This window comes from Pongo pygmaeus, chromosome 20 (genome assembly GCF_028885625.2).
Source record: "Pongo pygmaeus isolate AG05252 chromosome 20, NHGRI_mPonPyg2-v2.0_pri, whole genome shotgun sequence".
Lineage (NCBI taxonomy): Eukaryota > Metazoa > Chordata > Mammalia > Primates > Hominidae > Pongo > Pongo pygmaeus.
The window spans coordinates 58,203,703-58,229,585 of record NC_072393.2 but is presented as its reverse complement, the minus strand read 5'-3'; the positions used below and the strand labels follow the sequence as shown (position 1 = coordinate 58,229,585).

General features: G+C 40.4%; 1 protein-coding gene across 5 annotated transcripts; it reads left to right on the top strand.

The window, feature by feature from the left end:
- The first annotated feature begins 9,372 nt into the window (after positions 1-9,372).
- Positions 9,373-25,211, top strand: ZNF432 (zinc finger protein 432). 5 transcript variants are annotated; one of them, XM_054461957.2, is made up of 5 exons: positions 9,373-9,764; positions 11,418-11,624; positions 15,873-15,999; positions 16,902-16,997; positions 22,079-25,211. In XM_054461957.2, the coding sequence occupies exons 2-5, from the start codon at positions 11,610-11,612 to the stop codon at positions 23,797-23,799; spliced, it is 1,959 nt and encodes a 652-aa protein (XP_054317932.1). In that variant the 5' UTR covers positions 9,373-9,764; positions 11,418-11,609; the 3' UTR covers positions 23,800-25,211. The 5 variants fall into 5 exon arrangements, with proteins under 5 accessions (XP_054317932.1, XP_054317931.1, XP_054317934.1 ...); XM_054461956.2 differs by having other exon boundaries at positions 9,394-9,810; XM_054461959.2 differs by having other exon boundaries at positions 9,682-9,810; positions 11,418-11,580.
- The last annotated feature ends 672 nt before the right edge of the window (positions 25,212-25,883 follow it).

Genomic DNA, 25,883 nt, shown 5'->3' with positions numbered 1-25,883 from the left:
TATTCAGTATTGAATTAAAGAATCTGAATCTATTTTTTGATTGATTACTGACATCTTTTAAGCCACACTATTTGGGCAAGTTGATAATAAAGCCTGAGTGCTCCCTTCTTTGGTATATGCTGGAAGTTCAAGACATGCCTGGGTACCTTTACCCTTGCCCTACTCCTTAACCATAGTCACAACACATTTTCCTGCCCTCACAAGCCACTTGAACCAGCTTGGGAAGTCTTCTCCTGCTCTTTTTAGAGTCTCATTATGTAACAAATATTCTCATGATACTTCACTAGGTGACATCATCAGTCCCAGCATCCATATCAAAGTGTGGGTGGGGTTCCATTCTGTTCTAGTGGAGTGGCCACAGTGCTAATTAACAAAAATGTGCTTTGGGTTGAATATATAAAGTTTCTACTTTACCTGCCCTGCAGAATATCCCACTATGTATGTTTATTTTTCAGAGGGAACATTAATCTTTGGTTTTCTTTTTTTTTTTTTTTGAGATGAAGTCTCTCTCTGTTGCCCAGGGCTGAAGTGCAGTGGCATGATCTTGGTTCACTGTAACCTCTGCCTACTGGGTTCAAGCGATTCTTATGCCTCAGCCTCCTGAGTAGTTGAGATTACAAGTGTGTACAGGTGTGCACCACCAAACCTGGCTAAATTTTGTATTTTTAGTAGAGACCACGTTTTGCCATGTTGACCATGATGGTCTTGAACTACTGACCCCAGGTGATCCACCTGCCTCAGCCTCCCAAAGTGCTGGGATTACAGACATGAGCCACAACCCTGGCCCATAATCTTTTATTTTTTATTTTTTTAAATTATACTTTAAGTTCTAGGGTACATGTGCACAATGTACAGGTTTGTTACATATGTATACATTTGCCATGTTGGTGTGCTGCACTCATTAACTCATCATTTACATTAGGTTTCTCTCCTAATGCTATCCCTCCCCACTCCCCTCACCCCACGACAAGCCCTGGTATGCGATATTCTCCACCCTATGTCCAAGTGTTCTCATTGTTCAATTCCCACTTATGAGTGAGAACATGCGGTGTTTGGTTTTCTGTCCTTGTGATAGTTTGTTCAGAATGTTGGTTTCCAGCTTCATCCATGTCCCTACAAAGGATATGAACTCATCCTTTTTATGGCTGCATAGTATTCCATGGTGTATATGTGCCATATTTTCTTAATCCAGTCTATCATTGATGGACATTTGGGTTGGTTCCAAGTCTTTGCTATTGTGAATAGTGCCGCGATAAACATACGTGTGCATGTGTCTTTATAGCAGCATGATTTATAATCCTTTGGGTATATACCCAGTAATGGGATGGCTGGGTCAAATGGTATTTCTAGTTCTAGATCCTTGAGGAATTGCCACACTGTCTTCCACAATGGTTGAACTAGTTTACAGTCCCACCAACAGTGTAAAAGTGTTCCTATTTGGCCACATCCTCTCCAGCACCTGTTGTTTCCTGACTTTTTAATTATTGCCATTTTAACTGGTGTGAGATGGTATCTCATTGTTATTGGGGGAACCTGCCCCCAATGTTTCAATGTAGGTTCTTTCTATTTTCCATAAGTGTCAGCCGGCTGAGAAATAAAGAGAGACAGTACAAAGAAAGGAATTTTACACCTGGGCCTCCAGGGGTGACATCACGTATTGGTAGGACCATGATGCCCGCCTGAGTCTCAGACCAGTAAGTTTTTTTTTAAGGGTTTCAAAAGGGGAGGGGGTATAAGAACAGAGAGTAGGTACAAAGATCACATGCTTCAAAGAGCAAAAAGCAGAACCACTGATAAGGGTCTAACAAAGATCACATCCTTCTGAGGGAAAAGGGCAAAGGGCAAAAGTAGAACCACTGATAAGGGTCCAACAAAGATCACAGGGCAAATGGGAAAAGTAGAACCACTGTTAACACAATTATCACAGTGGTCCTGAGGTGACATACATCCTCAGCTTATGAAGATAACAGGATTAAGAGATTAAAGACAGGCATAAGAAATTATAAAAGTATTATTTGAGAACTGATAAATGTTCATATTAAAGTGAAATCTTCACAATTTATGTTCCTCTGCCGCAGCTCCATCCGGTCCCTCTGGGGTCGCTGACTTCCTGTAACACATTGTGGTTTTGATTTGCATTTCTCTGGTGGCCAGTGATGATAAGCATTTTTTCATGTGTCTGTTGGCTGCATAAATGTCTTCTTTTGAGAAGGGTCTGTTCATATCCTTCACCCACTTTTTGATAGGGTTGTTTAATTTTTTCTTGTAAATTTGTTTCAGTTCTTTGTAGATTCTAGATATTAGCCCTTTGTCAGATGGGTAGATTGTAAAAATTTTCTCCCATTCTGTAGGTTGCCTGTTCACTCTGATGGTAGTCTCTTTTGTTGTGCAGAAGCTCTTTAGTTTAATTACATCCCATTTGTCAATTTTGGTTTTTGTTGCCATTGCTTTCGGTGTTTTAGTCATGAAGTCCATGCCCATGCCTGTGGCCTGAATGGTATTGCCTAGGTTTTCTTCTAGGGTTTTTATGGTTTTAGGTCTAACATTTAAGTCTTTAATCCATCTTGAATTAATTTTTGTGTAAGGTGTAAGGAAGGGATCCAGTTTCAGCTTTCTACATATGGCTAACCAGTTTTCCCAGCACCATTTATTAAATAGGAAATCCTTTCCCCATTTCTTGTTTTTGTCATGTTTGTCAAAGATCAGATGGTTGTAGATGTGTGGTACTACTTCTGAGGGCTCTGTTCTGTTCCATTGGTCTATCTCTCTGTTTTGGTACCAGTACCATGCTGTTGTGTAGCCTCGTAGTATGTAGTTTGAAGTCAGGTAGCGTGATGCCTCCAGCTTTGTTCTTGCTTAGGATCATCTTGGCAATGCGGGTTTTTTGGTTCCATATGAACTTTAAAGTAGTTTTTTCCAATTCTGTGAAGAAAGTCATTGGTAGCTTGATGGGGATGGTATTGAATGTATAAATTACTTTGGGCAGTGTGGCCATTTTCATGATATTGATTCTTCCTATCCATGAGCATGGAATGTTCTTTCATTTGTTTGTGTCCTCTTTTATTTTGTTGAGCAGTGGTTTGTAGTTCTCCTTGAAGAGGTCCTTCACATCCCTTATAGGTTGGATTCCTAGGTATTTTATTCTCTTTGTAACAATTATGAATGAGAGTTCACTCATGATTTGGCTGTTTGTCTATTATTGGTGTATAGGAATGCTTGTAATTTTTGCACATTGATTTTGTATCCTGAGACATTGCTGAAGTTGCTTATCAGCTTAAGGAGATTTTGGGCTGAGATGATGGGGTTTTCTAAATATACAATCTTGTCATCTGCAAACAGGGATAATGTGACTTCCTCTTTTCCTAATTGAATACCCTTTATTTCCTTCTCCTGCTTGATTGCCCTGGCCAGAACTTCCAACACTATGTTGAACAGGAGTGGTGAGAGAGGGCATCCCTGTCTTGTGCCAGTTTTCAAAGGGAATGCTTCCAGTTTTTGCCCATTCAGTATGATATTGGCTGTGGGTTTGTCATAAGTAACTCTTATTATTTTGAGAGACGTCCCATCAATACCTAGTTTATTGAGAGTTTTTGGCATGAAGTGCTGTTAAATTTTGTCGAATGCCTTTTCTGCATCTATTGAGATAATCATGTGGTTTTTGCCTTTGTTTCTGTTTATGTGATGGGTTATGTTTATTGATTTGCATATGTTGAACCAGCCTTGCATCCCAGGGATGATGCCAACTTGATCTTGGTGGATAAGCTTTTTGATGTGCTGCTGGATTTGATTTGCCAGTATTTTAATGAGGATTTTTGCATCAATGTTCATCAGGGATATTGGTTTAAAATTCTCTTTTTATGTTGTGTCTCTGCCAGGCCTTGGTATCAGGATGATGCTGGCCTCATAAAATGAGTTAGGGAGGATTCCCTCTTTTTCTATGGAATAGTTTCAGAAGGGATGGTACCAGCTCCTCTTTGTACCTCTGGTAGAATTCAGCTGTGAATCTGTCTGGTCCTGGACTTTTTTTTGTTTGGTAGGCTATTAATTATTGCCTCAATTTCAGAGCCTGTTATTGGTCTATTCAGGGATTCAACTTCTTCCTGGTTTTGTCTTGGGAGGGTGTATGTGTCCAGGAATTTATCCATTTCTTCTAGGTTTTCTAGTTTATTTGTGTAGAGGTGTTTATAGTATTCGTTAATGGTAGTTTGTATTTCTGTGGGATCGGTGGTGATATCCCCTTTATCATTTTTTATTGCGTCTATTTGATTCTTCTCTCTTTTCTTCTTTATTAGTTTTGCTAGCAGTCTATCAATTTTGTTGATCTTTTCAAAAAACCAGCTCCTAGATTCATTGATTTTTTGAAGTGTTTTTTATGTCTCTATCTCCCTCAGTTCTGCTCTGATCTTAGTTATTTCTTGCCTTCTGCTAGCTTTTGAATGTGTTTGCTCTTGCTTCTCTAGTTCTTTTAATTGTGATGTTAGGGTGTCAATTTTAGATCTTTTCTGCTTTCTCTTGTGGGTATTTAGTGCTATAAATTTCCCTCTATACACTGCTTTAAATGTGTCCCAGAGATTCTGGTATGTTGTGTCTTTGTTTTCATTGGTTTCAAAGAACATCTTTATTTCTGCCTTCATTTCGTTATGTACCCAGTAGTCATTAAGGAGCAGGTTGTTCAGTTTCCATGTAGTTGAGCGGTTTTGAGTGAGTTTCTTAATCCTGAGTTCTAGTTTGATTGCACTGTGGTCTGAGAGACAGTTTGTTATAAGTTCTGTTCTTTTACATTTGCTGAGGAGTGCTTAACTTCCAACTATGTGGTCAATTTTGGAATAAGTGCAATGTGGTGCTGAGAAGAATGTATATTCTGTTGATTTGAGGTGGAGAGTTCTGTAGATGTCTATTAGGCCCACTTGGTGCAGAGCTGAGTTCAATTCCTGGATAGCCTTTTTATCTTTCTGTCTTGTTGATCTGTCTAATGTTTACAGTGGCATGTTAAAGTCTCCCATTATTATTGTGTGGGAGTCTAAGTCTCTTTGTAGGTCTCTAAGGACTTGCTTTATGAATCTGGGTGCTCCTATATTGGGTGCATATATATTTAGGATAGTTAGCTCTTCTTGTTGAATTGATCCCTTTACCATTATGTAATGGCCTTCTTTGTCTCTTTTGATCTTTGTTGGTTTAAAGTCTGTTTTCTCAGAGACTAGGATTGCAACCCCTCCTTTTATTTGTTTTCCATTTTCTTGGTAGATCTTCCTCCATTCCTTTTTTTTTTTGAGCCTATGTATGTGTCTGCACTTGAGATGGGTCTCCTGAATACAGCACACTGATGGTTCCTGACTCTATCCAATTTGCCAGTCTGTGTCTTTTAATTGGAGCATTTAGCCCATTTACACTTAAGGTTAATATTGTTATGTGTGAATTTGATCCTGTCATTATGATGTTAGCTGGTTATTTTGCTCATTAGTTGATGCAGTTTCTTCGTAGCGTCTATGGTCTTTATAACTTGGCAGGTTTTTGTGGTGGCTGGTACCAGTCGTTCCTTTCCATGTTTAGTGCTTCCTTCAGGAGCTCTTGTAAGGCAGGCCTGGTGGTGACAGAATCTCTCAGCATTTGCTTATCTGTAAAGGATTTTATTTCTCCTTCATTTAGGAAGCTTAGTTTGGCTGGATATAAAATTCTCGGATGAAAATGGATTTCTTTAAGAATGTTGAATATTGGCCCCCACTCTCTTCTGGCTTGTAGGGTTTCTGCTGAGAGATCTGCTGTTAGTCTCATGGGCTCCCATTTGTGGGTAACCCGACCTTTCTCTCTGGCTGCCTGAAGGGGACCAGCCCCTCCACAGCCTGTGGGTGTTTCTCATCAGGTGGGACGAGAGACCGAGAAAAGAAATAAGAGACAGAGACAAAGTATAGACAAAGAAAAGTGGGCCCTAGGGACTGGCGCTCTGCATATGGAGGACCCGCCCAGCTGGCCCTGGTCTCTGAGTTCCCTCAGTATTTATTGATCATTATCTCTACCATCTCAGAGAGGGGATGTGGCAGGACAATAGGGTAATAGTGGGGAGAGGGTCAGCAGGAAAACATGTGAACAAAGGTCTCTGTGTCATAAATAAGTTTAAGGAAAGGTGCTGTGCCTTGATGTGCACACACACAAACATTTCCGTGCAATAAAGAGCAGTATTGCCACCAGCATGTCTCACCTGCAGCCCTAAGGTAGTTTTCTCCTATCTCAGTAAATAGAACATACAATTGGGTTTTACACTGAGACATTCTATTCTCAGGGATGAGCAGGAGACAGATGCATTCCTCTTATCTCAACTGCAAAGAGGCCTTCCTCTTTTACTAATCCTCCTCAGCACAGACCCTTTACGGGAGTTGGGCTGCGGGACAGTCAGGTCTTTCCCTTCCCATGAGGCCATATCTCAGGCTATCACACGGGGAGAAACCTGGGACAATACCTGGCTTTCCTAGGCAGAGGTCCCTGTGGCCTTGCGCAGTGTATTGTGTTCCTGGGTACTTGAGATTAGAGAATGGTGATGACTTTTAACAAGCATACTGCCTTCAAGCACTTTTTAAACAAAGCACATCCTGCACAGCCCTAAATCCATTAAAACTTGAGGCAACACAGCACATGTCTCTGCAAGCACAGGGTTGGGGCTAGGGTTACAGGTTAACAGCATCTCAAGGCAGAAGAATTTCTCTTAGTACAGAACAAAATGGAGTCCCTTATGTCTACTTTCTACATAGACACAGTAACAGCCTGATCTCTCTTTCTTTTCCCCACAGCTGCCCTTATTATTTTTTCCTTCATTTCAACTTTGATGAATTCAAACAGGATACAATTTGGGGAATATATGCTTATAATTTGCACTTGAGCTATTCTGTCTGAGTATGCCCCAGGGCATTTTGTGGAAATACCATGCAGTGGAATTTCAGACTCTGAGCATCTAAAAACCTGCCTCAGTATGCATGAATATTCACTATATGATTATATTTCTACGTGCCTTTGTATGTATAAGATCCATGGCTTGCATTTGCCTTGATTTTTATGTGTGGTAAAAATAAAAATATAGCAAGTATATACAAATATTAGGAAATGGGCCAGGTGTTGGAGCTCATGCCTGTAATCCCAGCACTTTGGGAGGCCAAGGCAGGTGGATCACATGAGTTCAGAAGTTTGAGACCAGTGTGAACAACATGGTGAAACCATGTCTGTACTAAAAATACAAAAATTAGCTGGGTGTGGTGGTACACCTGTAATCCCAGCTATTTCGGAGGCTGAGGCAGAAGAATTGCTTGAACCCAGGAGACAGAGTTTGCAGCGAGCTGAGATTGTACCACTGCGCACCAGCCTGAGTGACAGAGTGAGATGCAGTCTAAAAAAAAAAACTTATTAAAAAATATATTATATATGGAAATAAACAGTAATTAGGAAATAAGAATTTCTTATTTGTGCTTAGAATACACAGTGAAGTAAACAGAAAAAAAAAAGAACAACAAAAAAGAATACATAGTGAAGTAATTTGAAAAGATTAAATGTGAAGACAGGCACTGTGGCTTATGCCTGTAATCCTGGCACTTTGGAAGGTCGAGGTGGGAGGATTGCTTGCGCCTAAAAGTTCAAGACCAGCCTGGGCAACATGATGAAACACCATCTCCACAAAACATACAAATATCAGCTCCGTTATATGTGAAATAAACAGAGTTTTCAAAAGAATATCTTTTATAAGATGAGAGAAAGGAGATGAAATAGAAGAGAGATTGAGTTGGTCCTTCAGGATTGGAATCTGATAGATGGGACACTAGAGGAAGTTTAATGTAATCTTTTTGTGCTATCTAGATCTAGTTTTTAGGCCCTGGCTAGAAGCCAGTTAGTTCCTCTTCTAGAATGGCCAATTAAGTCTACAATGCTGGCCACAGTGAGCTTGTGGTATTTACCTTGCCCTAATCCTATCCCCATATCCTCAGCTCCAAGGTAGCCTTGAAAAACAACCACCTTTTAACAACAGTAACAGTGAATATCTGCACCCTAGCAGTATATCTGCACTTGACGAGGTAGAAATGGCTCTGAAAATGGCAGAAATGGCTCTGAAACACCCAAAATCCTCCATCCCCACAGAATTTTCACTACTAAGCCTGTTTTGCAGCCTGCTGAATAGGTCTATTCTCATAGCATTCCTCTATTTGACTTGACTTTATCTATGTGAACACGCCTACCCATAGGGCACTTGTCAAAAACAATCAGCAGCAATTGTTTAACACTAGAGTGTTTAGGGGAGTGACAGTGTGTGTCTGTGTGATAGATGGAAGTAATAAGAGAGCTCAGGGGAAAGGGGCCATAAGCATAAGATGGTGGAACAGAGAGCCTGGAGGGTGGGGTATAGAGAATGTAGGGGAAGGGAGAAGGCAGACAGGTAAAAGGAAAAAGAATGTTAAGTGTTGTTCAGCCTCAAGACTGACATGATGAAAATACCTTTATTGTGGTTTTTGTAAATTAGAACGCATGCTTTATTATTAAAAAAAACACAACTGAAAATGTTAAGGACCTTTTCCTCCTTGCTTCTTATAAGAAACCATCACAAGGCATAACTTGTGGTAATAATTCTGTAAAAATATACATATATAAAAATATATGTATACATATATTTTTAAACAGTATTTTTTTCATTGCAAAATATTCATTAGTGTCATCATATCATAGGCAGATCTACAACCCCAGAGTAATTCCCATGGCTATGTTACATGGCAAAAAGGACTCTGCATTGTAATTAAGTTTATTAATCAGCTGACTTTAGCATTGGGAGATAATTCTGGATTGCCCAAGCACTTAAGAATAGGAGAAACCGGAGAGATGCAACAGCAATAGTCAGTGGTTTCAAATATTAAAGGGATTTGACATACTATTGTTGGCTTTAAAGATAGGAAGGCGTGGGGGCAAGGAAACTCTCTGAAGGAAATTAATCTGGCAACAACCTAAATAATTCTACAAAAGGATTCTTTTCCAGAGTCAAGAACAGAGCCAGGTGGTTCTTCTCTTCTAAAGACATTTCCATGGGCCAGTTTCACCGCAAGCTTCCCAGAGAGCATATGTTCTGCCGTACGGACACCGAACTTCCCCTAAGATGGCCGCCCCCACGGTTCTCTCACCTAACCGCTCTGGCTCGGTTACCTGCAACGCACCGCTCGCTTATTTTTCTAGTCCCGCTTGCTTCAGTTTTTATACGGCTTCTAAAACGATTCGCATTTACAATAGTGTTTGATGTGCCCAGAGGTGACTTTAATTTTCCATTGAGCTGAGACGTCACAGCCATCATGACCGCTAAGAAGGGATGCCGCGCCTTTGCGGTAATAATGGGTTCTGGCCTTTGAGAAGTTTGCGCCGTTTGCTATCCCCTGCAAGGAGAAGACCAACTTATTTCTGTTCCCTGTCTGTTCAGAGGACTTTACCCCCACGCTGTATCTGCCTGTGTGAACTCAAGCCTCTGTTAAGCTCTCCATTTTCTGCCAGGGCTGAGGTGTCTGGAAATCGGACAGTTAAAGAGGCCTCTGTCCACCGCGTCTGGCAGCCGCTGTGCCTTCTGTACGTCACGTACTCAAAGATGGCCGCCCCCGGAGCGGCGAGGCGACGCAGGCTTGGACGCGTCTCCTCCTGAGGAAAAGCCGGAAGGCCGCATTCCGCTCTCCATGGAAACGCGGCTGACCCTCTCTGGAGGTTTAGAGGGGGAGGGAGTTGGACGAGGGGCCCAGAAGTGGAAGAAGTTTAGGGAAGTAAGTTCAGCTTTTAAGAGGTCGCGGCTGTTCCAAGGAGAGTCAGGTCAGTGTGCAGGTCAGGGCGTGGAAACGTGCTGGGAGGGAGCATTCTGAGGGCGTCTGCGTTGTTGGTGGCGGTATGTGGTAGAGGTAGCGCGGCGGTTGGGGGAGGCGGGGGCGGGTGTTTCGTTTTGGAGGGGAACTGGTAGGAGTCCCTGGTGGGTGTCTGTGATAGGATATCTTTGGGGGTCCCTCATGGAGGCTCTGGTGGTCAATGATTAAAGGCCTGAATAGATCAACGACCAAGAGTACTGAGGTCAGGGATTGTGGTCCTCGCGGGTCACTCCACAGTGGGGCTCAGTGATTGAGAATCGATGGGGTGGCTTTTGTCTACGAATGTGACTTCTGTTTCACATTCTGGATTAATCTGTGGCTCAGTGAGCGATGAATCATTAAGGGAAGTCAGTGTACCTGTGTATCTACTCCAGGTTTTCGTATTTTATCTGGCGGGGTGGTGGTCTTTTGTGTAGAGACAAGTGAAAGCTGAAGTCTGTTCACAAGAGCCCTGGCTGGTTTTGTGTGTGTGTGTGTTGAGCTCAAACTTTGGCTGCTGGAACAGACTTGATGAACGTTAACATTTCCTAAAAGTTTCAGGTCCAAGTACCTCCTCCACGATGAGTTTTCTAATCCTCTGGCTTTCCACAGCAACCCATGCTCTTGAACCTGCAGAAAATAAAGTTTTTTGGGGGGTGAAGGGGGACGGATGAATAAGCTTTCTACTTAACATTATGTTTTTTTAAATTACTGAGCACAAATTAACAAGAGCCTATTTTATCGTTCCTTTTGCAAATGTACTGCATATTTTTATGGGTGTTTCAGGTTTTGTACGTTAGTATATAAAGGCGGCTATTTTCCCAGTATTTATATTTTTGAATTGTTTTCTAAATTTGTATTTATAACTCGTATTCCTTTTCTCTGTCTCCCTCTTTTTTTCTGTGTTTCTTGTTCTTCATATTGAAGTGTGTATATAAACACTTTTTTTTTTTTTTTTTTTTTTTTTGAGATGGAGTCTTGCTTTTGTCGCCCAGGCTTGAGTGCAATGGCTGGGCTCACTGCAACCTTCGCCTCCTGCGTTCAAGCCATTCTTCTGCCTCAGTCTCTGAGTAGCTGGGATTACAGGTTCCCGCCACCATGCCTGGCTAATTTTTTGTATTTTTAGTAGAGACAGTGTTTCACCATGTTGACAAGGCTGGTCTCGAACCCCTGACCTCAGGTGACCCACCCACCTCGGCCTCCCAAAGTGCTGGGATTACAGGTGTGAGCCATCATGCCTGGCCGTATATAAACACTTTTAAATATATATAAAGACTTTTAAAGAGGTGTGAGGGTAACATTGTATAAAGGAAAAAATGTAGTTTCTCACCGTCCATATGGCCTCATTTAAAAAACTGATATGAGAATTACCTACTGCTTAGGCATGATGCTGTATGGATTCTCCTTTGTGACCTCCCCTTTCATCTTCATGTTACTTCCACACTTCACCGAAGAAAGGCATTTGGCCTACAATGAGGGTCTTGTGTTTCATTGGTTTGAGAGAACCAAATAAAGAGACAAATATTCAGGGCCATGTGTTAAGGTGAATGTACCCCTGAAAGTTGTTTTGCTCTTCAGTCCACAGGTCCTGGCTACCCTGGGAAGAGACAAGAAGTGAATGAAGAAAGAGGAAGATTCCAGGACCTAGATATGATTTCTGTGGACGCCCTTCACTGGTGACTGAGGTTTCTAACTAGAAATTTAAGGCAGATCCAGAGGAGACAAAGACAGAGTATCCCAGGTACTGGCCATTTCCCGCAACAGAAGAAAATGATCAATGCCCAGGTGACTTTTTCTCTATTTTATTCTCTCCTTTATTCCATAGTGGATTTGTAGAGACCTGTAAGAAATCATTTCAGAATCTAGAGAGAAATAAACTTTAAATCTAACTCCGACATCATGGCAACGTAAGATCAGGAATATAGTGTTTATGTGATTCCTACAAAATGACTGATGTTGGAAAATAATGCCTGACTAGAAGATCCTTTCCATTACCTTACCTCTCAATTTGCATCTGATGTCTCTGACAGCCAGTACAAGAAAGTCATGCTAAGTTATACAGTGACTGTGGGGAGAAAGCAGACAGGTTCCTCAGGAGATTATTATTTCATGGCACTTAGATCTCTAGAAAAATTTGCTATTCCTCCCAGAGGTGATATGGTGAACAGTGTTTTGAACTAGCTTTCTAATAAAGGCAGAAGATTTCTTACTGCTATTTATTACAGGGTTCCTCAGAGACTCGTATGGAAATAGACCAGGCAAACTCAGTGGAAACAGTTTCTTCAGGGGACGAAAGCAAGGCCACACACTCAAGTCTTGAGTGTCTGTGTGAGCTTATTTAGGAATAAAATCTAAGTGACCTAGGAAAATGGAAGGCTTGCATAGCTTCCATTTTCCTGAACAGGTGGCTGAACTGGCATTAACTGCAGATTTGGCATTAGGGAGTTGTCTGATAAGGTCTTGAGTTGTTGGGTGCCATGTTTGATAACTTCTCCTCATCTCAGAATATACAGTATCCTTCTGCATTTTCACCGCCAATTCTTGCATACTTTTATTGCTTTTATTTTTTGTAGTTACATAAATTACTCATGGATTCCAAAGAGAAAAAATTCTTTTTTTTTTTTTTTTTTTTTTTGGTTTTTGTTTTTTGAGGTGGAATCTCACTCTGTTGCCCAAGCTGGAGTGCAGTGCGTGATCTTGGCTCACTGCAACCTCCACATCCTGGGTTCAAGGGGTTCTCCTGCCTCAGCTTCCTGAGTAGCTGGGATTACAGGTGTGCACCTGCATGCCTGGCTAGTTTTTGTATTTTTAGTAGAGATGGGGTTTTGCCATGTTGGCCAGGCTGGTCTCGAACTCCTGACCTCAGGTGATCCACCCACCTTGGCCTCCCAAAGTGCTGGGATCACTGCACCTGGCCCCACAGGGAAATAAATTCTGATGATGAAGTACACACTGGTTAAAAAAGTAAATTTCCGGGCCGGGCACGGTGGCTCATGCCTGTAATCCCAGCATTTTGGGAGGCTGAGGCAGGTGGGTCACCTGAGGTCGGGAGTTCAAGACCAGCCTGACCAACATGGAGACACCATATCTCTACTAAAAACACAAAATTAGCTGGGTGTGGTGGCGCATGCCTGTAATCCCAGCTACTTGGGAGACTGAGACAGGAGAATCGCTTGAACCCGGGAGGTGGAGGTTGTGGTGAGCCGAGATCACGCCATTGCACTCCAGCCTGGGCAACAAGAGCGAAACTCTGTCTCAAAAAAAAAAAAAAAGTGAAAGTAGATTCCCTCTTCATAACTTTCTTCCTAATCCTCTTATACTGCTTCAACAAATGTTTGGTAGCACGTACTTACTGTCACTGAACTGTGTGCATCTCTGTATGTATGTGTATTTATAAATCTATGTGTTTTATGTATGTGTCTGCATATATAAACACATTTATTATGACTTCTTTTGCTTCAGTGGAATCACATTCCACCTGCTGGTCACCTTAGATCGAGCTTGTACAACCTGTGGCCTGTGGGCTGCATGCAGCTCAGGATGGCTTTGAATGTGGCCCAACACAAATTTGTAAATTTTCTTAAAACATGAGAATTTTTTGCATTTTTTTTTTCAGCTATCGTTAGTGTTAGTGTATTTTATGCGTGGCCCAATGCATTTCTTCTTCCAGTGTGGCCCAGGGAAGCCAAAAGATTGGACATCCCTGCCTTAGATGGTATAGTTTCAGAATATAAAGGAATAATCACTGCAATTAATTGAAGAATATTGACTGTATAAAATTCCATTTGTCTGAAGTCATACTTGAAAACATTGTTAAACTATGTAAAGTATTTAAATGAGTGCCTGCCACATAGAAACTGATACATGGAGTCCTTTGTGCCTTAAGTCTTTGCCAGTGCTTAAAAATATGACATTATCAAATTATACAATTTTCAATGGTCCAATATTCTTTTGTCTTATTTTGCATTTTCCTCATCACAGGTGAGGTTGAAAGCCTTCTTGTGTATTTCTTGGCCAACTGAATTTTTTTCTCTTGTGAAATGCCTGACTTTATGATTTTTACATTAAAAAAACTTTTTTCTTACTGGCTAATGAGTTGCTTATATCTACTATATATTGAGATTTTGTTTATTGCAAAGTTTTTTTAGCCTGTCATTTTTCTTTCAGCTTTGTTTATGATCTGCTTTTCAATGTAGAAATTAAATTTTTTTCCTCATAAAATTTGTCCCTTTTTTTTCCTTTATGGCTTTGAACATGAATATATTTCATATTTGCTTCTGCTTCCACAGGTTCTTTTGCTTTCTGATTAGGACTTTAAATAGGAAAAACTTATTTTTGAGTATGAAATTAGGTAGAAACCTAAGTTTTTTTTTTTCAAACAGATTTATTTCTCGTATGAAATAATTCACGAATGTGATAAGATCAGCAGCATTAAGAATTTGCAGACTCCACCAAGTCTGTTCTTTTCTCTGTGTATTAATCTCTGTGATTGTATGGGGATAGATTATCCCATCAATTTGCACCTAGCTCTTTCCTGCCTCAAGTTCCTACTACCATGTGATTATAAGTCATGTTGAGACAGGAGAGTGGCAGTTTAGTTGACAAGGGGGTCTCAATTTATTTTCCAGTGGTATTCAGGCCTAGGCCATACCATACAATTTGCCAGTTGCCGCAGAATCAAGACATTGAAGATATTATTCTGCACTTTTCTTGGTTCTTTTGTTTCTGTGGAAGACAGTCGTTAGGACATTTTTCTTTCTTTTGATGGTAATGCATCTTTTCCTTCTATTAACAGTTGTTTGCATAATGTTATATGTGCTTCTGATGTTCAATAGTTTCAGTCTGATGTGTCTAGATGCAGATTTTCTGCTTGGCTTTGTTGATTTATTAAATTTGAGTTATAGGATATTTAATCAGTTCTGAAAATTTCTCAGATATTTGGAAATTGCTTCTGTTATTTGAATATAATATTTCAAAAACTATGTATAGGCATATGTTAGGCCTCACTCTATCTTTCATATTTAGTAAACTCTCCTTCATACTTTCTGTCACTTTGTGTCTCTGCTTCATTTTTCAGTTATTTTAATTTTTTGAGATAGGGTCTCACTCTGTCACCCAGGCTGGAGTACAGTGACATGATCACAGCTCACTGCAGCCTCAACTTCCTGGGCTCCAGTGATCCCCCACCTCACCCTCCCAAGTAGCTGGGATCACAGGCTTGTGCCACCGCACCTGGCTAATTTTTGTCTTTTTGGTAGAGATAGGATTTCACCATGTTTCCCAGGCTGGTCTTGAACTCCTGAGCTCAAGCTATCCACCTGCCTCAGCCTCCCAAAGTGCTGGGATTACAGGTGTGAGCCACTACACCTGGCCCTGTTATTTTTTTTACTGTGAATTCCAACTCACTAATTATCTCTTCAGTGTATTTAATATAACCTTTCTGTTAATAGACACACATACCTGTGACTGTATATGTATATATACATATACGTATATATATATGTATGTGTGTATACATATATATTTAATATATGTTTCCAAGAATAAGTTTTCCCAGTTTGGTTACTCTTTAATAGTGTCTCATGTTTTCTATACATTTCTATTTTTTAATCCATTTAATAATTAAACATGAATGTAGTGTCCTGTGGTTCTAGCATCTGAAGTCTCTCCATGTCTTATGCTAGTATTAGCTGGGAAGGCTTAACGGTGAATGAAACAATTTATATAAGATATCTAGATGTCAGTAGCATATACTTTCTTGACTGGTCAATAGATACCAAAATTAAAATTTATACATAAAACCTGTTTTTACTGAGAGGATTTGATATAAAACCTTAATTTTTGTTGAGCAAATGGGGCATTGTACAATTATAGAATACTTGGAGATTCTCTAGCAATATTAAAAGATACAATAGACTTATAGATGGATGCAGTCTATATGGTTAATGTGAGCAAGACAACTTCCCTTCACATTCTTTTCATGTCAGTAAAAGAGAAACACTTCCTATTAAGCAAGGCTCTGTTTTCTTACAGGAATTGCTGACACTGGAGGATGTTACTGTGGAGTTCACCTGGGAGGAGTGGCAGCTCCTGGACCCTTTTCAGAAGGATTTGTACCGGGATGTGACGTTGGAGATCTACAGCAACCTGGTATCAATGGGTGAGGACAGCTGCTCTATGTCACCTGGAGGGTGCCCAGTCTGTGGCCTTTGCTTTCTCAGTTGCTTACCCTTGGAAGTTACTGCAGTGCTCTGAATATTAGATTTTTGGCACATCCTCTGGCTTCTGATAAAAGGATATACAGTCACCCCTCAGTGTCCAAGAGGGATCGGTTTCACAACTTTCCATGGATATGAAATCCACAGTTGCTCAAGTCTCATATAAAATGGCATTGTATTTGCGTATAACCTACACACACCTCCTCCTGAATACTTTAAATCATCTCCAAATTATGCCTGATACTTAATACAATGTAAATGCTATGTAAGTTGTTATACTATATGTTTTAATTTGTTTTTTATTGTTTTTTTTTTTTCTTTAGAGACAGTGTCTCGGTCTTTCACCCAGGCTGGAATGTAGTGGTGCCTTCATGGCTTGCTGCAGCCTTAAACTGGGTTCAAGTGTTCCTCCTGCCTCAGCCTCCTGTGGAACTATGCCTACAGGTGCAAACCACCATGCTTGGCTAATTTTTTTTTTTTTTTTTTTTTGTAGAGATGGAGTCTATGTTGCCCAGGCTGGTCTCCCACTCCTGGCTTCAAATGTTGGTTTCACGTCAGCCTCCCATAGTGCTCGGATTGTAGGCAAGAGCCACTGCACTTTGTATTTTTTTATTATTGTATTTTTTTATTGTTTTTTAAAAAATATTTTCAATTCATGGTTGGTTGAATCCCTGGATGTGAAATTTCCAGATGTTAAGGTCCGACTGTAATCTGCCCTTTCCTGAGAGAAAAACCTCTACTTTCAGATGTGGAAACTGTCTAGTTAATTAAATGTAACATTCTCTCACATTACATACCCCAGCCCAATCCAGTGTGTCTGTCTTCTATCATTTCCCATAAACAGGTTATCAAGTCAGCAAACCAGATGCACTCTCCAAGTTGGAACAAGGAGAAGAACCATGGACAATGGAAGATGAAAGGCACAGTCGAATCTGTCCAGGTACGTGAGAAGTAGCAAGATGCGTAAGTCATATTATAGTCAGTGAAAGAAGGCTGTGTGGGTGTCTGAGGACACAGAAGCAGTGCCTACATTAGGAATGGGAATCATTTTCCCTCCACAAAAAACCCTTCCTATCTTATTTTAAGGTTGCATTCTCCTTTAGTACCATACATCTGTCCTGTCTGTGCTGGTGTTGTATTGAATGTCCTCTACCTACGGAGTTCTCTTCTTAAAAGTCTGTACTATTTTTGTTTACTGTTTACCTAGAAAGGACTGTTTTACGTCCTACATCAGTTCTAGTCCAAACCAGGTCATAACTTATGTCTGTCTCAGAGTACTTCCTTTGTACATTTGATTTCTGCTTTTCCTTTAGTTCATCTTAGACAATAGCATTGTATTCATTTCCCTAATGTGTTTTTCTCATTATAGATTGTTTTTGCAACAGCTTAGATAATTTACATACCATACAATTTTCCAACTTAAAGTTTATTTTTCAGTGCTTTGTAGTGTATGAACAGTTATGTAACCATCACCATAGTCAATTTTGGAAGATTTTCAAAGCATCACTTAAAAAAAAAAATTGTTTCCAAGCCCCCAGCCCTAGGCAATCACTAATCTACTTTCTTTTTCTTTTCTTTTCTTTTTTTTTTTTGAGATGGAATCTCGCTCTGTCACCCAAGCTGGAGTGCAATGGTGTGATCTTGGCTCACTGCAACCTCCACCTCCCGGGTTCAAGCGATTCTCCTGCCTCAGGCTCCCAAGTAGCTGGGATTACAGGCACGCACCATCATGCCCAGCTAATTTTTGTGTTTTTGTAGAGATGGGGTTTCACCATGTTGGCCAGTTTGGTCTCATACTCCTGACCTCGTGACCCACCTGCCTCGGCCTCCCAAAGTGCCAGGATTACAGGTGTGAGCCACCGTACCTGGCCTCTACTTTTTATCTCTATAGATTTGCCTGTTCTGGACATTTTATATAAATAGAATCATGAAATATATGGTCTTTTGTGTCTGGCTTCTTTCATTTAGCATAATGTTTTTGAAATTCTTCCATTCTTTAGCATGTATCATGCTTCATTTCTTTTCATTGTTGAATAATATTCCATTGTACGGATATACCACATTTTATTTATCAATTCATCTATTGAATTAACATTTGGCTTGTTTCTACTTTTTGGCTTTTATGAATCATGCTGCTATGAACGTTCATGGACAACTTTTTCAGGAACATATGTTTTCATTTTTCTTGAGTCTTCACCTAGGAGTAGAATTGCCAGGTCATTTGTAGTCCAGGAGGGGTCCAAGTACAGAACTTCTGGTCCTCCTCTCACTGTGGACATTACATCTCTTCCCAGCCACAGTGTGTGACAACACAGAGTATTGACAACGAGGGAAGTTCACTTGAGCCTTTGGTGGCCAGAGTTTTGATTAGGTTTCAGTCACATACAGCCCACATGGCTGACTTTTAGTCTTCAGTCTCTCCCAGAAGTCAGGCTAATACCTAGAGTGTCCAGTTTTTCCAAAGGCTGGAACTGATATGGCATGGGCCAAAGCCCCTATCATAAATCATATTGTTAAACTGTCCAGTGGCTAAAGCCACCAGGCAAACAAAGACACTCCTATGGGCCAGGACATTCCAGGGGCCTAGAGATCATTTCCTAATAGCTAAGAACAAATGCTAGATCTCTCTTTGGATGAGGTTAGAGCTAGATCCTCACTACACAGAAGATTACCATAAAAATTAACAATAAAGGGGTTAATTAAGGAATACAGAGAAAATAGAGCATATGGCAGGATAGTCAGAATTGCAGCAAGAGTATGATGTGCACAAGGCATATCTAGATTTTGAATTAGGAAGATGGTGACATGAATTAAGAATGAAGGCATGGGCCAGGTGCGGTGGCTCATGCCTGTAATCCCAGCACTTTGGGAGGCCTAGGTGGGGGGATCACCTGAGGTCAGGAGTTTGAGACCAGCCTCACCAACATGGAGAAACCCCGTCTCTACTAAAAATACAAAATTAGCCGGGCATGGTGGCACATGCCTGTAATCCCAGCTACTCAGGAAGGCTGAGGCAGGAGAATCGCTTGAACCCAGGCGGCAGAGGTTGCGGTGAGCCAAGATTGTGCCATTGCACTCCAGCCTGGGCAACAAGAGCGCAACTCCATCTCAAAAAACAGAATGAAGGCATGAAATAGGAATTGTGCAAGGCCATGGGCCTGACTATCAAAAGATTGGCCTCAAGTTGGCCAAATACAGGTCAGTGATAGGAGCTGCTTGTTGGAGAAATCATAGAGCAGAAACATGGTAATATTCATGGTAATGTAAACTTTTTTTTTTATCAAGATGACTTTTGATTGTATATATGAGTAATTGAGGTAGCATGGTTGAGGGTTGGTTAATTTTATATTTTTGTCTTTTCACAAAATATCTTGCTAGTCTGACCTTTCACTTGGATGACAGCAGTGTAGCAATAATAAGAAACAGCTAAATATCTTAAGAAAAACTGAAGGTGAAGATGCCACAACCTTTGTCTAGAAGAAGTTTATCCTTTAGTACAACTTAACTGATGCTGAGACATAAATGTAGCATTATTGAAGTAGATGCTTTTGGTGGCAGATGAGGAAACAGTGTATCAGGGACACTGAAATGGGAAAAATTGGATATGACTTAATTTTATTTTTTTTTTTTTTAAGGCAGGGTCTCACTTTGTTGCTCAGGCTGGAGTGCAGTGGCACGATTTCAGCTCACTGCAGTCTCGACCTCCTGGGCTCAAGCGATCCTCCCACCTCAACATCCCAAGTGGCTGGAACTACAGGTGCACGTCACCATGCCTGGCTAATTTTTGTATTTTTTGTAAAGATGGTGTTTCACCATGTTGCCCAGGCTGGTCTGGAACTCCAGAGCTCGAGTGATCTGCCCACCTTGACCTCCTAAAGTGCTGGGATTACAGGCATGAGCCACCGTGCCTGGCCTTGATATGACTTTTCTACTGCATGCAGAATGTGATTGAAGAAAGTCACAGTTTTCATATCCCATGCAGCAGCACATTTTCTTCTGAAGGCAACTACATGGTACACTGGCCAGTTGCAAAATTCCCTATCATTGTTTTCCTGTTTCATAATTAATGGAACATATGATAACGCAACACAGCTAAACCAGAGGGTGGAGTGTTGACTATAGGAGTTGTTCATTAAACGTGATGGATGTTTTTGGAAAGTTAGATGGTAGTTTACAGTTTGAAGAGGGGCAAATTTAGTAACAATTACCATACAAGAGTCTATCTCAGTTCACTTAATTTCAACAGATGGAGATTTCCAATTCTTACATGCCAGGCAACACGCATGTGAATGTATTTATTCTATATATCTCAGTAAGCATATTTCCCTGATCTTTATATTCACAGTTTGGTTCCTCTAACAGGGCTTAAATAATCCCAAAACCAAATGTTGGAATGTCTAAAACCTTGGTTCTGTACCTTCATCTTTCATTCTACATGTCTTCTCAACATGGTATCCGGGCTCAGTGCCTTGGCTCACACCTATAGTCCCAGCACTTTGGGAAGCAGAGGTGGGCAGATCACTTGAGCCCAAGAGTTCAAGACCAGCTTGGGCAATATGGCAAGGCTCCATCTCTACAAACAATACAAAAATCAATCAGGCGTGGTTGCATGTGCCTGTAGTCCCGGCTACTCAGGAGGCTGAGGTGGGAGAATTGCTTGAGCCTGGGAGGTGGAGGTTGCAGTGATGCAAGATTGTGCCACTGCATGCCAGCCTGGGTGACAGTGAGACCCTGTCTCAAAAAAAAAAAGTCATTCAGTCCTTTTTTCTCAAATAATATGTATGTACTGATTATTTCCATGCTGCCTTCTCCATTTATACCTCCAACCAGATTCTTGATGTCTGTGTTAAATATTTGATAACCATTTCAAAGTGTATGTTTCACAGTGTATACTTTACATGTTCTGGACTGCAGTAATATCTGCCATCTCATTATCAGATGCTTTCATCTACCCAGTGGCTCAAGCCATATAGTTAGTAATCTTTGAGCCCTCACTTTCCTCACTGTCCCCATTGAATTCATCACTTAACCTTGTCTTTTCTTTATACAAAAATATCCTGCTTTCTTCCAACTCTCATCATCTACACTGCTCCATCAAACCACATTTAACATCACCAACTCCCTTCTTTTTTTGTTCCTTCTTCTTGTTTTTCCTAACTAGAATTCAGCAGCAGTGAAAAGAAAGCATATTTTGTATATCCCAAATGCCAGCAGAGTGCCTTGTCCATAGGAGTCATTCAGCAAATACTAGTGGAGTGAATAAATACAACCCTCAGAATTGTGAATCAGTTACCTTTTCCACGTTTGTGGTCTGGTGTCACCCAAAATTTTGTGGAATGGTGTTCCTCCAAGCCCTGTTGTTTGCTTGTAATAATGACTTGCTTGTATTTTACTATGTCCACATGTTTTGCAAGGTCCTGTTTAGAAAGCTGTCAAATCTAGCTGACAAATCTAGCTGTTTAGAAAGCTGACAAATATAGATTGTCAACTGCCTCACCTTATTTGCATACAGACTGCTTTTACTTTTTGGTTTGTTTATATTATTATGTTTTTACCAAAGTGTATACATGAAGTTGCTTTAACACTATTATCGTAGTATTGTCATTAAATAGCCATATTTAAAAACACCTGGCCAGGTATGGTACCTCATGCCTGTAATCCCAGCATTTTGAGAGGCCGACGTAGGGGGATCACTGGAGGTCAGGAGTTCAAGACCAGCCTGGCCAACATATTGAAACCCTGTCTCTACTAAAAATACAAAAATTAGCTGGGCATGATGGCACATGCCTGTAATCCCAGCTACTTGGGAGGCTGAGGCAGGAGAATTGGTTGAACCCAGGAGGCGGAGGTTGCAGTGAGCCGAGATCATACCACTGCACTCCAGCCTGGGTAACAGAGCGAGACTCTGTCTCAAAAAAAAATAATAATAAACAAAATAAAACACCAAGGATTTTTTTTCTAAGAAAACAGTTTTATCCCCAACAAGATTATAAAAGGATTCATTGTTCTCTTCTTTCCTAGAAAACAACAAAGTTGATGATCATCTGCAGGATCACTTGGAAAATCAATGGATGCTGAAGAGTGTGGAACAATACCATGAACATAATGCATTTGGAAATACTGCCTCTCAAACCAAAAGCCTTTGTCTTTTCAGGGAAAATCATGATACATTTGAATTATATATAAAAACTTTGAAATCAAATTTAAGTTTAGTCAACCAGAAAAAAAGCTGTGAAATTAAGAACTCTACTAAATTTAATGGAGATGGGAAATCATTTCTTCATGGTAACTATGAAGAACTTTATTCTGCAGCTAAATTCTCTGTAAGTACAAAATCCAATAGCACTAAATCCCAAGTCAGTAAGCATCAGAGAACTCATGAAATAGAAAAAAACCACATATGCAGTGAATGTGGGAAAGCGTTTGTCAAGAAGTCTCAGCTCACTGATCATGAGAGAGTTCATACAGGAGAAAAACCTTATGGATGTACTTTGTGTGCAAAAGTGTTCTCCAGAAAGTCCAGGCTAAATGAACATCAAAGAATTCATAAAAGAGAGAAATCTTTTATATGCAGTGAATGTGGAAAAGTCTTCACCATGAAGAGCCGTCTGATTGAACATCAGCGAACTCATACTGGAGAGAAACCCTACATATGCAATGAATGTGGAAAAGGCTTCCCAGGCAAGCGTAATCTCATTGTACATCAGCGAAATCATACTGGAGAGAAATCCTATGTATGTAGTGAATGTGGAAAAGGCTTCACTGGGAAGAGCATGCTTATCATACATCAGCGAACTCATACAGGAGAGAAGCCCTACATCTGTAGTGAATGTGGGAAAGGCTTCACCACAAAGCACTATGTCATCATCCATCAACGAAATCATACAGGAGAGAAACCATATATATGCAATGAATGTGGGAAAGGCTTCACCATGAAGAGCCGTATGATCGAACATCAACGAACTCATACAGGAGAGAAACCCTATGTATGCAACGAATGTGGAAAAGGCTTTCCCAGGAAGAGTAATCTGATTGTACATCAGAGAAATCATACAGTAGAGAAGTCATATCTATGTAGTGAATGTGGAAAAGGTTTTACTGTGAAAAGCATGCTCATCATACATCAGCGAACTCACACTGGAGAGAAGCCCTACATATGCAGTGAATGTGGGAAAGGCTTCCCCTTGAAGAGTCGGCTGATTGTACATCAGCGAACTCATACTGGAGAGAAACCTTACAGGTGCAGTGAATGTGGGAAAGGTTTCATTGTGAATAGTGGACTGATGTTACATCAGCGAACTCATACTGGAGAGAAACCGTACATATGCAATGAATGTGGAAGAGGTTTTGCCTTTAAGAGCAATCTTGTTGTACACCAGCGAACTCATACTGGAGAGAAACCCTTTATGTGCAGTGAATGTGGAAAAGGCTTCACCATGAAACGCTATCTCATTGTACATCAGCAAATTCATACAGAAGAGAAATCTTGTATATGTAGTGAATGTGGAAGAGGCTTTGCCAAGGAAACTGAGCTTGCTTTACATAAGCAAGTTCATACTGGAGAAAAACCTTATGGATGCAATGAATGTGGTAAAGGCTTCACTATGAAGAGCCGTCTAATTGTTCATCAACGAACTCATACAGGAGAGAAACCCTTTGTATGTAGTGAATGTAGAAAAGCCTTCTCCTCAAAGAGAAATCTCATTGTACATCAGCGAACTCATAATGGAAACAAACCCTAACAATGCAATGGACATGGTCATGCCTTTGGGAAGAAAATCTGTCTTGTACAACATCAGAGATTTCACAGTATAGATTTTCTACATGTGTACTGAGTATGAAAAATCATATTTCAAAATCCAGTGTTATCACTGGATGAATGCTATCAATGTCAGAAAGGCTTCAACATGAATTCAGGCTCTGAATTCTTTGATGTACCAATGTATAGAAAATAACTCAGAGAGATTCTGTGGATTGGGGGTAACCTTTCATTTGTCAACCTTCATTAAAACTATGACAACGTCCACATGACAAATATGTAAGGTACATAGTCCTTTTGCAGATAATCTGAACTGATTACATACAAACAAATTCATGCAGAGAGAAAACCAAGTTAGTAATGTGAACTGATTAAACAGCAGTGTGCTCCCAGCATACATATAGGCAGTGTAGAGCAGCCTGTTGCTAGATTTTCACCCTTGGAAGATAATGCAATTTGCAGGAGTGAATTTTAATGAATGCAGAGAATGCACTAGTGCCTTCAGTGATTAATTACCTCATATTGTATATCACAATAAACATGTAGGAAATAAACTTGATACATCCAATGCAGAAAAGTCTTGAAAATTTTCTAAGTAACTATGTCTTGAAAAGTATTTACTGAGATAAATCTTACAAAGGGGGAGGCTAGGAAAGCCTTCTATGGGAAGAAAGACCCTATCCAGTGATCATAATAGATCATCAATGAACTTACACATACTAGCAGCATTATCATGTGAAAGCCTTTGCCCAGAAATAAAACCTTAACAGTTGGCAGATATATTTCATATTGGAGAAAAAGTTTCAGATGGCAGTGAATACAGTAGGATTTCGTGATACATGCTGCCTCATCATCATTACTTCATACAGAAATAAAACTTATATGAAGAGTAACTTTAAAAAGGATCAGGAAATTCATGAAGTAAAAAAGTCTCATGAAAATGATACATAATGCCGGGCACAGTGGCTTGCGCCTGTAATCCCAGCACTTTGGGAGGCCAAGGTGGGTGGATCACTTGAGGTCGAGAGTTCAAGACCAGCCTGACCAACATGGTGAAACCCCCTTTCTACTAAAAATACAAAATTAGCCGGGCATGGTGGCTCATGCCTGTAATCCCAGCTATTCTGGAGGCTAAGCTGGAGAATCACTTGAACCTGGGAGGCAGAGTTTGCAGTGAGTCAAGATTGCGCCATTGCATTCCAGCCTGGGCAACAAGAGCGAAACTCCGCCTCAAAAAAAAAAAAAAAAAAGTATTTGAGGACTTTCTGTCACAAATCTAAACCATGATACACTTGATATCTATTCTGGGACAGCATACCTTGCATCATATTATCAATGATTCCATAATTGTAAAGCGGGCTGTTCTTATCACTGATTAAATTTTAATGCTATATATAACACAGGTGTTTTCTGTGCCAACCTGGTATTATTTATTAGTTCTTACATATTATAGGCCCCAAATTTATTTTTTCAATTTATTGATAAATGTAATTCAGTATATTTGGATGTGTTTATCCAAGTTAGTAGGTACCATTATGTAGTTTACAAAAATGCCTTAAATATTATTTTTCTAAAATTTGTTTTGAAATAATTCTAGATTCACAAGAGATTACAAAATATACAAAAGTTTCCTGAGTATCCTTTGCTTAGCATCATCAATGTTATCTTACATAATCATAATAATAAAAACCACGGAGTTCTGCTCTTGTTGCCCAGGCTGGAGTGCAATAGCATGATCTTGGCTCACTGCAACCCTGCCTCCCAGGTTCAAGAGATTTTCCTGCCTCAGCCTCCTAAGTAGCTGGGATTACAGGCACCCACCACCACACTCGACTAATTTTTGTATTTTTAGTAGAGATGGGGTTTCACTATGTTGGCCAGGCTGGCCTTGAACTCTTGACTCCAGGCGGTCCACCCGCCTCAGCCTCCCAAAGTGTTGGGATTACAGGCATGAGCCACTGCGCCTGGCCTCCTCTTGCTACCTTTTTATACTCACACTGTCCTCCCAATATGACCCATGGTAGCCACTGATCCCCTCACTCTAATTTTGTCATTTCAAGAATGCTA